Source organism: Triplophysa dalaica, chromosome 10 (assembly GCF_015846415.1).
Source record: "Triplophysa dalaica isolate WHDGS20190420 chromosome 10, ASM1584641v1, whole genome shotgun sequence".
Classification (NCBI taxonomy): domain Eukaryota; kingdom Metazoa; phylum Chordata; class Actinopteri; order Cypriniformes; family Nemacheilidae; genus Triplophysa; species Triplophysa dalaica.
The window spans coordinates 17801494-17818073 of record NC_079551.1 but is presented as its reverse complement, the minus strand read 5'-3'; the positions used below and the strand labels follow the sequence as shown (position 1 = coordinate 17818073).

Here is a 16580-nt window from a genome sequence, read left to right as displayed (position 1 = left end):
AATTTAGACAGATTGAAAATGTTCATTCAAGTTCAAAACCTCTTTTCTACTTATTTTTGAAAGATAGATTATCAATTCAAATTGTCAATATATATAAATATTAAAAGATCATATGAAAAATGAGGTTACAATAATGGTGTTTTCAATTTATTGTTCAAACCATCCTGGAAATGTGTAGTTTAATGTAGTGTAGTGTAATGAAGTATGTCTAGAGTATAGAATAACATACCATGGTGCTATATAGTACAGCAAAGTGTAGTGCAATGTAATGTAAATTGGTGTAGTATTGTACAGTTTAAAGGGGGGTATAGTGTATACTGTCATGCATTCTTACTTATTTTCACTGTTAAACATGCTGGATACTCATGCTTAACATGAGCAAAGACAGTGTCAAAAAACAAGTTGGACGTATAACATAGTATTTCTATGCCAAATACAGTGCCCCAGCTTTTGTAGAAGTTTCAGAAAGTTTTGTAACAGATATTCTCTTTCTTTAATTTTTCTTTCCTGCACGCATCAACCAGAACGAGAGCGAGAGAAAGAGCACGCCCATCAATGTGCTTCATTCGGGTTATGGAAGTTCAGCTGTGCAAGTGTGTTTGTTCGTTCACAGCATTCTGGTGATGAATGTTATATAAATGGTGAATATATAGCTGGATTTGCAGTTTGTTTGAAACTGATAGATGGAGCAGCCCAAGTGTGGTGTAGCATTTTACGGTATGGTACAGTATGGTATAATGCAGTATAGTGCAGCACAGTACAGTATAGTATAAAGTACAGTATGGCACGGCGCGTTATGGAGCGTAGTGTAGTGAACGGTTAGTATAGTATAGAATAGTATAGTATAGTAAACTATAGTACAGTATATGATTATATAGTATTGTACTGTATAGTATAATAAACAATAGTACGGTACAGGATGGTATAGTATAATAAACTATAGTACAGTATAGTATAGTATAGCATAGTATAAAATAGTATAGCATAGCATAGTACAGTTCAGTATAGTTCAGTACAGTGCACTATAGTATAGTAATTGTCAAAATACTCTTATAAATAGTTATTATTAAAGCAATAAAAGAGGTTAGAGCATCAGTGGTACGAACTGCACCATTTATACACACCTGCTTGTACGCAGAGGTGTAGGGTATTTGTTAGAGCTATGTGGATAGATAATGGTTTGACTGGGACAGGGTAGATCTTGCCAGGTTGAGCCCATGTGTGAGTGAGTTCAGCAAGGGTGAGTTACAGGATGTGCCAGGGGTCAGTTGGAGCTCTTACATAGCGCTAATGCACCAAAAGCACACATTACAACACAACGCACACAATCCGAGATGCATTGGTTCTGAAATGCTGTTTAATGATGTGATTCTGCCCTTAGTTTGAACCTTTTGGTTCCTGAACAAATTACACCAAATGAAAATACTTGACCTGTTTCAAATTCTGTAACTTTAAATATATAAACTTCCACCACAAAGAGAAATTGTCTAACTGGAAAATAAGAGGGGTGGTGTTTCTAAGGTGTTGTTTGTTTCACATCTTGCAAATTCATATAAATAAGTTATCTTGTAAGGTAATGAATTTCTGTGAACCACAAAACCAGCATGAAGGGTTCACCAAAGCATAAGAAATAACTTTTTGGGGGGGGTTGGGATGTACGGAAAATGCAGTCCCAGAATGCAACATCATTAGATCGGTGTTTTGAAAGAATTGTTGACTATATATTTTTTTATATTTTTTACATTTTTCGTTTTTATTCTAAGGCTGTGTTCACACCAAATACAAGGCTTGACGTTTCTCACCCTTTATTAGTTGCGGGATTACTTGGGATTTACTCCCGTGATTGATGTGAAAAACATTGCACATCGGCGAGTGTTATGTATGTCAAACCATAGGCCTACATGTCAATCAGACTAATGTTGTGCATTTTGCATCAAGCGCATCATTCGTTCAGTTCGCTTTTGGTGTGAACACACAGCTAGTAGAGTATTGCGTCATTAGCCTAGCAACATGCTAAAACAAACTCTTTGGAAATTAATTGTCAGTGCCTGACGTATGAAGCACTATTTGTGGGGCTTGAAGGCCTATGGGTCCGTTCACATTTCACGTCTAAAACCACGCGTAAAACGCAAGCCGCGCAACTTTCTGTTATGACATGACCCGTACACGGCACTCTGAAAGTTAAAATATTTCACCTGCCTAAATAAACTCGCCACGCAAAACACATGAATGTGAGTTGCCCTTATGCCTGTGAACATTTTAAATGATTGACTTACTTGCTGAAAAAATAGAACCCTGACAGAAAGACAATAACAATGTCATGGTTATAACGGAAATTTTAGTGGTTTGAATGAAAACTACAATGATTTCTACTGGTATTGGGTGGATTCTAAAGGTTGGGTGTCTTGCAGATAAAATGATCTTAGAATAAAACCCAAAACACACTACAAAAGGAATTTCGTTATGGTTTTTATCGAAAAAGCTCATGGTTCAAAATGGTATTTTATACCATTAGAATTTCTGTGATGGTTACTAATGAGTTTCTGTGTATTCCAGCAGGGTTATGAGACTGTAGTCAGTTTGCCACAGATATAAGTTTTAGAACAGAAGAATATCTGCGTATACTGTCTGCATATACTGTACTATATATTATAAGAGGGATGCTTGGTCTGTTGGATACTTGGTACTTGGAACCCATCTTGGGCGGTCACTTGAAGAAGCCGCCCCTACATCAGGGGCCTTGGGCACACACTCTGTAATTCACACACACATGCCTCCCACCTTGGGGTTACTGAGCACTTGTGAAGACTACATATATTACGATCACCAAGATTTGTCTCCCTTCTCTTCCTCTTTGACCTCTCACTTTGCTGTCAGATCCCCGGCCACCCCCACGTCTGCCTGTTTTCTCACTCTTCTTGCCATGTATTTGCTTTGTCTGCGTAATATCTATCAGTGCATCTGTTTGCCTGCCGTCCCGTATCAATTACACCACCTGATCTGGCTCTGCGTGCACGTCCATCTGCGCTGCTATGACGACCGTGCGCAGCCGCTGCGACCTGTCACAGTCGCACTCACAAATCACAGCTGTAATGTGACCACCACACGCTACGCGGACAGAGTCGCAATGTGCCAAAACACTGACATACGCACACGTTGACAACATTTTGAACTTGGTGTGTTTAGAAACTGATTTAAGCTAACACATGGCTTGCTAACTTATATCCTGCTTTGGGTGCATTAATGTGCTGTATTGAAAAAGGGGTTTCACGGTCCAAACGCTATAAATGATGCCTGTGCATCTCAAGGTCAGGAGGTCTGTAGTACTCAGAAATGCTATCTGTTAGCATTTCCGTTCATTTCAATGGCAGTTGTTCGGCTAGCCCTGACAACCTGAAGTATTCCAGCTGTCTGCTGCCATCTCTCATCTTTATCTTCTCTCCCTTCTGAAACCTTCATAAGGTTTTCGAAAGCTATAAGGGGAAAAAAATGAAACCACTGATACATTTAACACTTTTATATTTATATTAAAATAGCATTATAACATTAACAATAATTCTCATTCCAACAAATAATTAATTCATTACTCTTGAAAGCCGATGGCTAGAGCATCTACCCTTTCATAAATAAGTTACGAGCCAGAAAAGAAATTCAGCATTTACAACAGTTATTTTATAGCTTTACAAGTTTTCAAAAGCAGCTGAACGCACAGAGAGGGAACAGCCCTAGACATACATAGACGGCACATTGAGCGCTTTTGGTGCAATGGGTCAACGGTGCGGCCATATTGGGAAGGGCAAGACTGCCCGATAAACTGCGGCGTCTATGTATGTCTATGGGAACAGTAGGCATATAATGTCAGTTACAGAGCACTCCATACTGCCCCCTATAGGATAGTATCATTTCATTCATTTTAATCTTGATTGCGATCATATTTGACCATGCACAACGAGGTTATATCGATCTACCAACATGAAAACAGTTTGATAACATCCAGTGTACGATATTCCAGTGTTTGCACCACATAGATACTGTGCAAGATACTTATAAATGTCCCTTACAACAAAGTTCTGTGACGGTATCACGGTATACCAATGGTATCAGATGAATAACCATACTCATGTACCATGGTATATACATTTTACTCCAGGGTACCATGGTGATGTGTCTAAAAACTGCATTGGAATACCATGGTACTATTAAGTGCTTTTATCCAAGTTTCATATCGAGCCAGCAGATATCTTGGTATCTAATAATCTTGGAGTGTTTAAGTAGTTGCAAATGTACAGATTATACCATTAGCGATGCATTTATAGTTACGTTTTGCATTTTATACTCGGAACTCTTAAGTCCTGAGCTTCATATCTCCTGTTGCTTTGCTCTTCGAGAGTCCAAATTCAAAGTCCTTTTACACATTCCAGTTTTAACTTCTCATTCGCAACTTCTAGTTGCTATTCCAGTAGTTCCTCGAGCAGTCCACAGTCTTTTTTCCAACCTGGCCCAGCAGTTTAAAATGAACAAGGGCCGACCGTTAGTTCAAGTCAATATTGCACAGCATTTGGCCGTAGTATGCTGAAAGATGTGTATTTGGCAGACCTCAATTTTGTTGTGTTTTAAATACGGTCGCACTATTTAGCAGGCAGTTTTTTGTCCTTATGGAATCCCTTTTAAGTCCGTGCTCACAGGATATCCTGAGTGTAGCCAGCTCCCATAGTCCAGAGGCTGCAGAACTGGTGGCCTCCAATGACTGCAATGGCTGATGGGAAATGTAGTTCATAGGAGCTTATTTGGCAAAGATCAAAGACATTTCCAGTTATTATAAAAATATATTTCCAGTGTGTCTCCATTATATCCTGTGCGTCTCCGCCCTGACTCGCAGCTTTGTGGTTTTTCCTGGGACTTTGGCAGCGGTTCAGAGTCATGGCCTTCTTCAGGACATTACCCTAATGGAGGATGAAGGACCAAATCTGATTAAACATTTGATATGATTTGACAAATATTGAATTTCTTTGTTTAAGCTGCAGTGTGTCATTTCTACGCCACTAGCGGCACAGAATCTGTTTGTTTTGTTTAACAAAGGGTTCAGGATTTGGGAATTGGTTGGTTATCTTTGACAGTTAGCCCCTACGTGCAGGGATGTGAACCACTATTAAAAAAATTTAAACTATTCAAAAGTTTATCTAACCAATAGCAGAAAGAAACGCATTAAAAAAACATTCATTTTGCAGTCATTTTTGGTTCCATAGCGACAAAAAATTACACTGCAGCTTCATTTGTTCGATAGGCTACTGTATGTTGTGTTCATATTGACATTACATTATCATAGCTCTCATGGAGGCCTTGCTCATCCTCCTCCGATGTTTCCGTCGACGCTTCCGCGGGGGCTGAAGTGGAGGTGGAGTCTTGGGGGCCGAGGGTGTGGTCCGTGGGGCTTTCGTCACTATAGGATGATGAAGAAAACAGAAGTAACAGGGTTATGTGGGTTTATCATGGAATAAAATCATCTCAAGTACTCAGTATCACATTCATTTTTTGACCCTGTGACTTTATATGCTACCATGACGTTAAAGAGCAGGAAGAATAACAGGAAGTTAAGTTACTAATTACAATACAATGTGAGCATGCACACAAGTACGCTGTTGAAGACGGTGTGCCTATTTGTTGTGTTTGGACACTACTATGCTGGACTCTCTACCAAGGCAAAGCTTAACTAGCAAACTTTCCCATTGCTCTCTATTGAATCTCATTGCTGTCTAGGAGAAATAACTATGATATTAAAGAGAAATCTTTCCACTGGCCTCTTACCTGTTTGTTGTGTGGTCTGTTGATGGGTCAACCCTTGTGTTGTATGATGATGTTGATGATGGTGGTGTTGATGACGAAGATGATGCTGCGTTTCTTCTTGGTGCTTGTCCATTTCCTGCTCTTGCGGCTCATTCTGATCATTACTTGTTTCTGATTGGTGACGGTGGTGTTTTCTAACTTCTGATTGGTGATCACTTAGCACTTCAGATAAGCCACTGGATTGGCCGATCACCTCCACGTGGCTGTAGGTGCGACTAATTGGATCTAATTGGCCGCTGTTTGGCACACTGTGCTCTGATTGGACGGAATCATGGGTAGGATTGTGTTTTTGTTGCTGTGGTGTAGTTTGATGATGTGGTTGCTGTGGTTTCGACGGCTGTTCGTCACGGTGACTTTGGTTGTAATGCTGTCCCACAGTGGGCGTCTTTACCGTTGTGCCATCTCCACTGCCCACATGCGTGTGATGATCAGGTTTTCCCCGATGTTCCTCTACTTCCTCTGTCTTCGTTTCATCGCTCATCATGTGTGGAACTCCTAATGTGGTTTGATGAGTGGGAACTACTCCTTTATATACATTAACCTGTCCCGCCGGTGTGAGTGCGTGTTGAGACGGGCTTTGTTGGTAGCCCTGTGTGTGTGAAAGTGTGTATTTGGACTGCCACTGCAGTTCATGTGTTTCTTTGTCTTCTAAGTGCAGTCTTTGATTATTTTTGAGTTCATCATGCCGATGGAGCTCCTCTTTTGATTGCCTCTTTGGTGCCGTTACTTTAGGGTGGAGCCGGGGTGGAGGAAGGGGCGTGGTCTGGATGCGTGGGGCATTTGGAGAATGGTGCGGTTGACAGCTACAAGTCACGTGGTCCTCTACGGGTATGATAACTTTTTCATAGACCGGTCGTTTGTCGACAAACTGAATTTTTGTCATCTAAATGGAGCAACAGAGAAGAAATAAAATGCCTACAATTCAAATTCAAATACAACACTATTGTCCCGAAACTTAGCTATCTGCCTTAAAGCGATATAAATGATAACACCTATAAATGAAAATTCTGTTAGTATTTACTCACCCTCTTATCATTTCAAACCTGAATAAATTTCTTCTGCAGAAGACAGAAGATATTTTGAAGAATGTTGGTAACCAGACAACGGCAGTTCTCATTGACTTCCATTAGTTCTGTGTCCTTATAATCGAATAGTCATAAGTACCGCCGCTGTTTGGTCACCAGAATTCTTCAAAATATCTTCTTTTGTGTTCAGCAGAAGAAATAAAGTCATACAGGTTTGAAATGACAAGAGGGTGATACAGAAAGAATTTTCATTTATAGGTAAACTATCCCTTAAACGTCTGCAGCAAATGCAAGTGCTCTCCAAAGCAGATTTTGGAACAGAGTAAGAAAAATTTGCAGCCACATTGTAGTTTGTAGTTATTATGCAATAAGTATGGATACCTGTAAATGCCGTGTGTCTCGGGCAACTGGCACGCATTGTAGAAGATGTGAGTTGCAACAGCCAGAGCAGCGTTGCACTTCCACACACGGAGGCCATAACTTGAAGTTGGTATTCCGTTTGTCCAACATCGCACGGGTCACTTCCATAACTTCTGTCCTAACTTTACACATCGCCATCTGGGCCACCTGAACGCCTGAAAGAGAAAAAAGTTTTGTTCTGTGTGTGATATAAAGCGGGATCTATTGACAGAAATGCAATATAATAAAAATAAGTACTGTATGTCTTCAGCGGTGTATATAGACCTTACATAATGAAGCGTTATGTTTTTATTACCTTAGAATGAGCTATTTCTATCTACATACACCGCGGGTCCCCTTACATGGAATTCACTGTGTTGTTTCTACAGTAGCCCTAAACCGTCAAACTGCTGTCCAGAAGGTGTTTCGTTAATACATGATCTCCTTAAGCGAAAACGTGACAATATCTTTTTCCTGTGTCAGCCTCCATAGTGCTTCAAAAGGGGTGGATTGATGCGTAGGTCGCAATTCGCCACCTCACCGCAAGACGACACTAAAATCTCCACATTTCACCTTTAAACATGTTCTTTTTCACCTCAAGCATTACTAGCTGGTTTCCATATGTTTTTAGTCCCCGCCAACCATTGATCAAACTGTAACAGGTTTGTCGGGATGACTCACTAAGTACTACTTATTTTTTTTTAATTCACACAAAAAAAATCCAAAGAAAATCACAACCCACTATTACATTCACAAATACACAGGAAAATGATTTCAACTCCCAATAAAACGTATTAATGGTACACTGCCAAGTGCTTGACGTAAACAAACATACACTCTTCCCAGATGCTAATTTATTGTACTACCTCACAGTCTAACTTCAATTCACCGGTTAGGATTTACGCAAACCAGACCAACAAGACTACACACACTATTATTTAACCTCTCAACACTCTGCACTGTGCGTGCAGAGTTCACGGATCAGAGGCGTACTTGACTGAAAGCGATCGCTCAGCAAGAGAAAAAAGCATAATGGTTCGAATTTGTGTGAAAGGGGTAGTGGGTGGTAAAATGGAGCTCTGAAATGTCTGAGGGTGAACCGAGGACACACGGCGAGACTGGACTCTGCCGCGGAGACTAAATCAATCAAAGAGACACAACGGCGGACTCCGAAACCATGTGCCACATACACACAAACCACAATAGCACTGTGGAATCCCGATTTCAAACTTGTCTAAAAATAATCATAGTGGACTGGAAATTTATTCAAGTTGTGCTGCAGAACAAAGATGAAGAGATGAGAGCGAGGAAATGACAAAGAAAGGAAGGGATGGTCTGGGTGGCACTTACTTAGGCTTCTGGAGAAACGTTGGTGTGTTTGGTTGGCGTGGTTCTCGTTCTCGGGCTTCTCGTCATCTTCCTCTGAAATGGGAGGATGAAGAGGGATTAAAAACGACAAACATGACATTGTAACAACTGTGTCAATTACATTTTAGTAGTTTAAGATTATGAAGAGAGTTTCATAGTTGACCCAACCGTGGATTGAAACAACCCAACTCGTCACTATCTGCAAGACCTGTCAATCAGAATGTCTTCAGAGGTGTATAAAGACCTTACATAATGTTTTTATTATCTTAGAATGAACTTTTTCTATCTATATATACCGCGGGTCCCCTTAACAAGGATTTCACCATGTTGTTTCTACAGTAGCCCTAAACGGACAAACTGCTGTACGGACTTTCCTTCAGCAAAGAAGCGAAGTCGTGATGACATCTTAGTTTTTTGTCAGATGCTATAGTGCTTCAAAAGGGATGAGCCGTTGGTTGCAATTCACAACCTCACCTCTAGATGTCGCTAAATTTTATACACTGGACCTTTAAGGATCAGAACATTGTCAGATATGGCTAAAATGATCACAATTGTAGAAGGGTCTACAAGTTCTCACAACACAAACAAAGGATTCCGGTATAGGGAACAATAGCATAGCCTTGTGTTTTTGTGCCGTCTGTAAACTGAGAGCTGGATTGAGCTCAAGGTCACTGCTATCGAGGCTGTCTCGGGCTCTACAAAACCCATTCATGTAAATATTGCCATTACCGACATACATGCACATACACACTGCATTCCAGACCCTCCTTCCTGCCTCACCTACCCACTCCCATACACACATTCCACAAGTGAGACTTTTACTGGTGTTGGTTGAGGGAGTTTTAGTTTGGGGTCAGCTTTACCTACGAATTCTACGTCCAGAAGTCTCTTCAGGTCATCCATAGATGAGATCGGGCTGTTCAACACTAAATCCACCAGAGATGAAGGAATAGGGTCCCCCTAAGAAAAAGAGACGGAGAGAGATGCTTAAAACAATAGTAACTTGCAGGTGTAAAAATGCACATACCTTCTGAACCTTCAATAGCAAGTTGTGCAGAGGTTACAATTCTGTGTTTATTTTTTATCTCTGTCCTTTATTAAGATGCATTACTCATCATCAGGTCACTGCGTGTGCGTATAAGTGATGCGGTCAGTGTCATGCGTCAGGCACACAGTGGGGAAACAAATACATAAATAAAACAATTTGTCATAAGTTTAAAAGCACACACATTTTTTTATTTTCCTTTAGGCTCTCTTTAGCCACACACAAAACCACAACTAATTTCAAACAAAACATGTTGTCCTTGGAACATAATCTGCATAGTATTATAAATTATAAATAAAGAATATTATAAAGAATATAATCAACAATATTGGGGTCAATGTGTCATAGAAAATCTTGTGAATATATACAGTACATGCATTTTTTGACAACAAAGCTGATCAAAATTATCTGAAAATGACTCCCCGTAGGCCCTTCATATAGTCTACTCGTGCAAGTTGATTTCTTGAATGTGTAAAAATGCACAACTATGTGTTTCACAACTATGACCACAAGGGTGATTTGGTCGATGTTAGGATAAATATCTTGGTTGGTTATATCTTACTGGTCAACTGTACACTGTAAAAAGAAGAGCCCAATTCATTTTACAGTGACATCTACATTTTTCAATTGGCTCACTTCTGGCAACAGTCTTTTCAAAGGGTTATTCGCCCAAAATCTGTCATTATTTACTCACCCATAAACCTGCATAAATGTCTTTGTTGTGTATAACGCAAAAGAAGATATTTTAAAGAATACGGGAAAGAAAAAGATTATGGGGCACCATTGACTACCATAGTAGATTTTTTCTTACAACAGTAGTCAATGGTGCCCCAGAACAGTTTGGTTACAAACTTCTTCCAAATATCTATTTTTTTCAACAGAACTTCGAAATTAATACTGATTTGGAACAACTTGAGGTTGAGTAAATGAGGACAGAATTTTCCTTTTTGGTTGAACTGTCTCTTTACGCGTTAAAAGTCATTTAAAGTCTATTGTATCAAAGAGAGTTTAATAGCAAACAAGGCAAAAATGCATCAAAAGTGTAAAAATATGCCTCTAAAAACCTGGACGAACCAGATGTACCCTTAAAATGGACCCTTAGGTGTGCACTATAGCAAGTCAGTGTGAAACAAATGTGCACTCTGTATGTAATGACATACTGTCAAATCCATCTATACGTGTGTGTGTGTGTATATATATATATATGTGTGTGTACACTGATCCTGTTAAGATGACATCACTCCCATTTGCCACATGCTCTTGCCACAGTGATGCTTAATGCATGGTGGGACACTGGACCCACAGGAATGCCCATAGTTCGGAGAAAAAGTTGATGGGAATGTGGTATAATTATGGACATGGATGGCTATACTTTCTCACACACATACAGTCCATTCGAAGCATTAGAGGGCGGCCACATGGCAGTCTGCCATAACTTTGAATCCAGACATAAAGAAATACTGTATGCATGACCGTGACTGGAGACAAACTTACACACACACCCTGTCCACACCTGCACACACAACCACGTAGATGCCATAGGGTGGACAGATAGACGTATTGAAAGAAGGATAATAAGACATGGATTTGATTCAGAACGCTCTGGCCAAGCTGATCTGACTGTTTCGATAATCACGCTTACAGAGAAAAGGATTACGTATTACATGAAAGATAAAGTACAGTGTGTTTTACTTAAAGGAACAGTTCGCCCCAAAATATGCATTTTGTCCTTGTTTACTTTCTCATGTTATTTCAAATGAGCTTTGTTTCCCAAATGACGCTTCCCATTCTTTTGTGAAGTACAAAAGATGTATTATTGAGCTTTGTCCTGCCCTTCTATTGTAATATATTATATTGTTTCCATATAGTAAAAGTCAATACACTGGGGCTGTCAAACTTCAAAACAAGAAGCACCTGAGCAGCATTATGAATTCACCCATGCAACTTTTATTCTGACATCTTCTGAAGTGAAGATGAGGAAAAGATTAAATCCATCCAATCTCAGTGTTGCGCTCATGATAAAAAGATTATGAGATGAACAATAATGTCTTATTTGTTCACAAATTTGTGTTTTTATGAGCCATTATATTATTATTATTACTGAATAACATTTTTTGGGCTTGTTTGTCACACAAAGCTAGTGTTTTGTGAGCATTTAAGCCTTAAAGCTCCAGTCTCCATTTACTGGAAAGGAAAAAGCAAGTCGATTTTTGTGTTCGAAAATAAAAATGAGGGTAAATGATTTTTCCTTTTTGGGTGAACCAATCCTGTAAACACATGCCCATCAGTCTTTTTAACTCGAGTCATTAATGCAATCCACATCGATTCTCTCCTCTCAGGTGTAAGGATAAACTATAATTTGTTTGAATCCTGAGTCATGCCTGCAAAAGCAATCTAAAGGGGAAAAAAACGTAAGCTCTCCGGCCCCTGGCACATGCCTAATGCGAGAAGCAAAGCCAAATCATCTTATGTGACCCGTCCTCACGTCTCTACCATCTCGCCTAGATTACACCGCGCTCTTATGTAACTTCAACACAAGACTTATGATGCACCAATCATGGAGAGTAAAATCCCATCAGTGGCGGTGACCTTCTAAACTCACGAAAACACTCTGAGAGGGCAGAACTAGTTTTTTGCTTTCGTAGTTTTGGCGATGATGCGATGGTCATATTCACAGTCAGATTACAAAAAACAGCACAAGGGGATTTAGGTCTTAAGAGCGTGTGTGTGTGTGTCCGGCCAGTAGTTGATGTGCCTGTCACAAAGACTTTCTTAGAAAGGTCAAAGCGCGAATGGGGTATATCTGGATGCGTGAATCAAGACGCATGGATGCCACGGCAAAATGTCATTCAATTCATTTTAGATGGAGTACAGAACATCACAGTGCAGGAATTGTATTTTATGTCAACTTCCCATAAATGCAGTACTGCTGAAAGAAAATCTCAAAATAACAACAAAAAAACTTTCAGTGACTATTTTCAATCTTCCAGGCTTAAAACATGTTTATTTAGCTGTGTTTTATAGAGCACCGTGCTTCTCTCTACTGAATGCACTTTTATTGTGGTGTTCTTTTTATGACTGTTTTACATTTAAAATCAAATGTATTTCAATGTTATTTTAATAACATGTTAACGTTATGCATGGTTAGATTTTACTGTGCTTTCAATTTGCTCTCTTATAAAAAATGCATCAACTCTTTACCTTTTTTTCTAAGTAATTTCTAAGGAAAGCACTTTTATGCTGTATAAATAACAATGCCTTTCCTATACCTCTGCATTGATATTATGATATCTAATGTAAAACGTTGTCAAATGAATCCACCTGACCCATATCATTTCTTTTTACACAAAAACCCACTGGGCTTTTATCATCTGAAAGCATAACGTAGTGTTAAATTGGTTTGAGGCAATGACAATGATGCTCTTGAGCTCAGTGATGTGTTTTGGCAGTCGTGTACCTGGGAATGAATCCAGGGCGCGTTAATGCTGACAACACTAATGTATCGTTTTGCTAAATTAAGAATTACACATTTAAACAAATACAGATTAAGCATCAAATCCAGTGTAGTTTATCAGGGGACGTAAGTCTATTTATAGAGGCCAATACGCACGGGAATCTTTAACTCTAATATCACGTTGTGCTTGAATTTCATCCCCCAAATGAAGACACGCATGCAGCTCTTGTAAAACGATACATAGAAAATGAAAAGAAGGGACGTGCGCCGATCAGATCGTGACGTCAGTCAGGTGAGTCTTACCTGCGAGCGACCGGAGCACTGGCACGCCGCGAGCGCCGCGAGCACCAGCAGCAGAAGCCGCGAGCTCATCATGCGCGCACATCCAACTGTCACTCTCTATGTCAAACACGCGCGCGCACTCCGCTGCTGTCAAGTTTATTCCAGATTCACTTCAATTGCGTTGCCAGCGGGTCCGTATTGACTTTAATCTCCAGTGTAAAGATATTGTTACAGTCACCGATCCCTTAAAAAACGCATTTTATTCAATTAATTGAAAGAAAGGCAAAACTCCACTGTTCGGCTTCAAATACAAGCTTTGAATATCCAAGTGCAGTATGTCCAGTGTGAAATAGTATCTGTAAAAATAACAACTGCATCCAATGCTTTCAAAGTATGCAAGTTTACTATAGTGAGCAGTTATATTGCAGTGGTGCTTCTCAGGTGGTTTAATGCCCCACTGCTGCAGTTCAAGCAAGACTAAAGGCAAGCCCCGCCCCCCGTGTCATCCGATTGGCTTTCCGCCCCTTTAGGGATGAGCTAATGTTTCCATATAAGGAAAATGATTAGGAGTGATTCTGCATGATGAGGGTGACTCCTCATACATGACCTGAGATTCTTAGGCTTCTCTTATTTGGAAAAAGTCGATTTTCCCACAGCCACTTGTTCCACTAGCGATTGAAAGGGACTTGTGAACTGTGAAATCATGTTACAGCGGACAACAATCCAGGCTGATGATAAGATTTTCAAATTGCATTTGTGCATTTATTTGAGTTTGTGCAGCAGCTTTTATACAAAGCGATACAAAAAAATAGGAAAACAATAAAGCGATTCAACAATATTAGATGTACAGTACTATACACATCATATTACTGTGGTTCAAGAAAGGTTTTTTTATATTATCAAATATTTACAGTATACATAAAGTAATTACACTTTTATTGTATTCTCTTCATTAAAATAAAGACATTTTAGACAAATGATTTCACCTGCCGTGAAGAAATACGAATCTTAACATACAGTAAATGAATAAATAGAAAAAACATTAAATCAATATGTGAGTATTCGAAATAAAACATTCTTGAAATTGGGGTAAAATGTTTCCATTTATTAAGAGAATATTCTTCATGTCTTAATTGATTGTAAAGTACAATTTTGTAATAGTTTTTTTATTTGGGGTGAAAATGTACCTGGATGTGTTTTAACATGCTTAACAGTCACAGGAACAACATTAGTCGGATGTTTGTTGCCATATCTCTAAAAACTGTTTGTTGTTTGTTAAAGGGGTCATATGGCACAAACATGTGTTTTTTTGTGTCTTTGGTGTGTTATAAGTTGCCCCTGCATGTATTAGACATGTAAAATTGGAAAAATTTAAGTGTCAGAACCAGTGTTGGGTAAGTTACTCTGAAAAAGTAATTAATTACTAGTTACTCATTACATATTCAATAGTGTAATTAGATTACTGTCCAAATTACTCTGTCCAAAAAGTATTTAGTTACTCATTACTTATTACTTTCTATATCCTACATCAACCTTGATTAGTTAAGTGATTCAAGGATAGACATGAAACTGCTTATTTAATTCATTCAAATAAATAATATTATTAACCAAAGTATTACAAATGTGAGAATTATACATTAAAGCACAGATTTTAAAATAAGACTTTGAATTTTGATGTCAATTACACTATTGAACACGCATATATTTCACAAAGTATTTAGTTTAATTACATCAAAAGTAACCGTAATTAAATTACAGAAAACATATGAGTAATCCCTTACTTTACTTTTTCAAGGGAAAAGTAATTAAATTACAGTAACTAATTACTTGGTAACCAGTTACACCAAACACTGGTCAGATCAAAAGATGCATTCTAACTTAAAGAAAATGCTCACCCAGACCTGCCTGAAGCGCCTCGTGTAACCACACCCCCACAAATCTACATCAGTTTGTGGTATGATTTGACTATGAGCGCCCTATGTATAGGTAAGTGAGATGGGTGACAAGTGGGTAAAATTCCAAATATGGTAAGAGGCGTTACATTTCCGTCACACGCTTGCAGTATTCGACCAATCACTACGCACTGGTTAGCTGGCCAATCAAAGCACACCTCGCTTTTCAGAGCGATGAGCTTTGTTAAAAATCTGCACGTTTAAGAGAGGCGGGGCAAAGAGGCGACACAAACATGCAGGGTATGTGGAAAATACAGGTTTTGAAGCTTTAATCGTGTTTACACATTGCATCACACCTAAAACAAACGATAATATTCGTTTTAGCCATGTCCTATGACCCCTTTAAAAAAAACACAATCTGTCCTTGTCACAAATTTGTAGTTACTTTAAACTCAACCTTGTGTGGTCCCTTTTATTTATTTAACACAAAATAAACATAAGATGAACACAAAAACACATGATTTGTTACACAAAAACATATTATTATGTATCACATCCTTCTTGAGATGAAGCCTCTATTGCTGAGAAGTTTAAAAAGTGCAAGGTGTCCACAAACAGTTCCTGTGCTTTCGCAAGACTTTGTGTTATGGGATTTCCATTTGAAAGATGAAATCATACACATGAGGTCCTTTCCAGATTACTCACATTAAGCATATTTGTAATGCTTCGAGCTAACAGGGCTTATGGGAACGCTAAATACTTAGCATGCTACAACTCCATACTGTAGAAGGTCTCGAGGTCTCTCTCTACTGTCTCACTGTATGTTACCGGATAGATTTACAATTCGGTGTAGTGTGTGCCAACTCCTGGAGAGGATCGCACATCATGGGTTCCGCCGTGAGGTCAGAGGTCACCATGGCCCCCTCTGCTGCAGCTGCAGGAAGTGACACGGTGTTTCGGGGAGGCTATTTATAAACTCACTGACCTTCTCGTTCTGTGTGTAGCGAGTTATTGACATGACACAAGTTATTGTGGATCGCAGGAATAACCACTATGGGCCCTATGCATGCATGACTTCTGCGTTTCATAGGAAGAACCCTAGGCAGTTTCCGGTTGGGGAGACTTAAAGCAGAGAGAAGTGGAAAAATGAGAAATAGTTCAAATTTGCAGATGCCGTATATAGTGACACACAGCAGTGGTATATAGAAGTGCTGTTCTACCATATGCTACCGGAAACTCATGAAACGTATGCATATAGACCATTACCTGTA

At 39.2% G+C, this 16580-nt stretch overlaps 1 protein-coding gene across 1 annotated transcript; it reads right to left on the bottom strand.

Moving 5' to 3' along the window:
- Window positions 1-3502: 3502 nt before the first annotated feature.
- Window positions 3503-13844, bottom strand: si:ch211-79m20.1 (putative cyclin-dependent serine/threonine-protein kinase DDB_G0272797/DDB_G0274007). Its single transcript, XM_056757809.1, has 7 exons — window positions 13439-13844; window positions 9500-9596; window positions 8619-8690; window positions 7251-7444; window positions 5806-6727; window positions 5317-5440; window positions 3503-4943 (listed from the first exon to the last, which is right to left on the bottom strand). Exons 1-7 carry the CDS (start codon window positions 13508-13510, stop codon window positions 4931-4933), a joined length of 1494 nt encoding a protein of 497 aa, XP_056613787.1. The 5' UTR covers window positions 13511-13844; the 3' UTR covers window positions 3503-4930.
- Between the last annotated feature and the right edge of the window lie 2736 nt (window positions 13845-16580).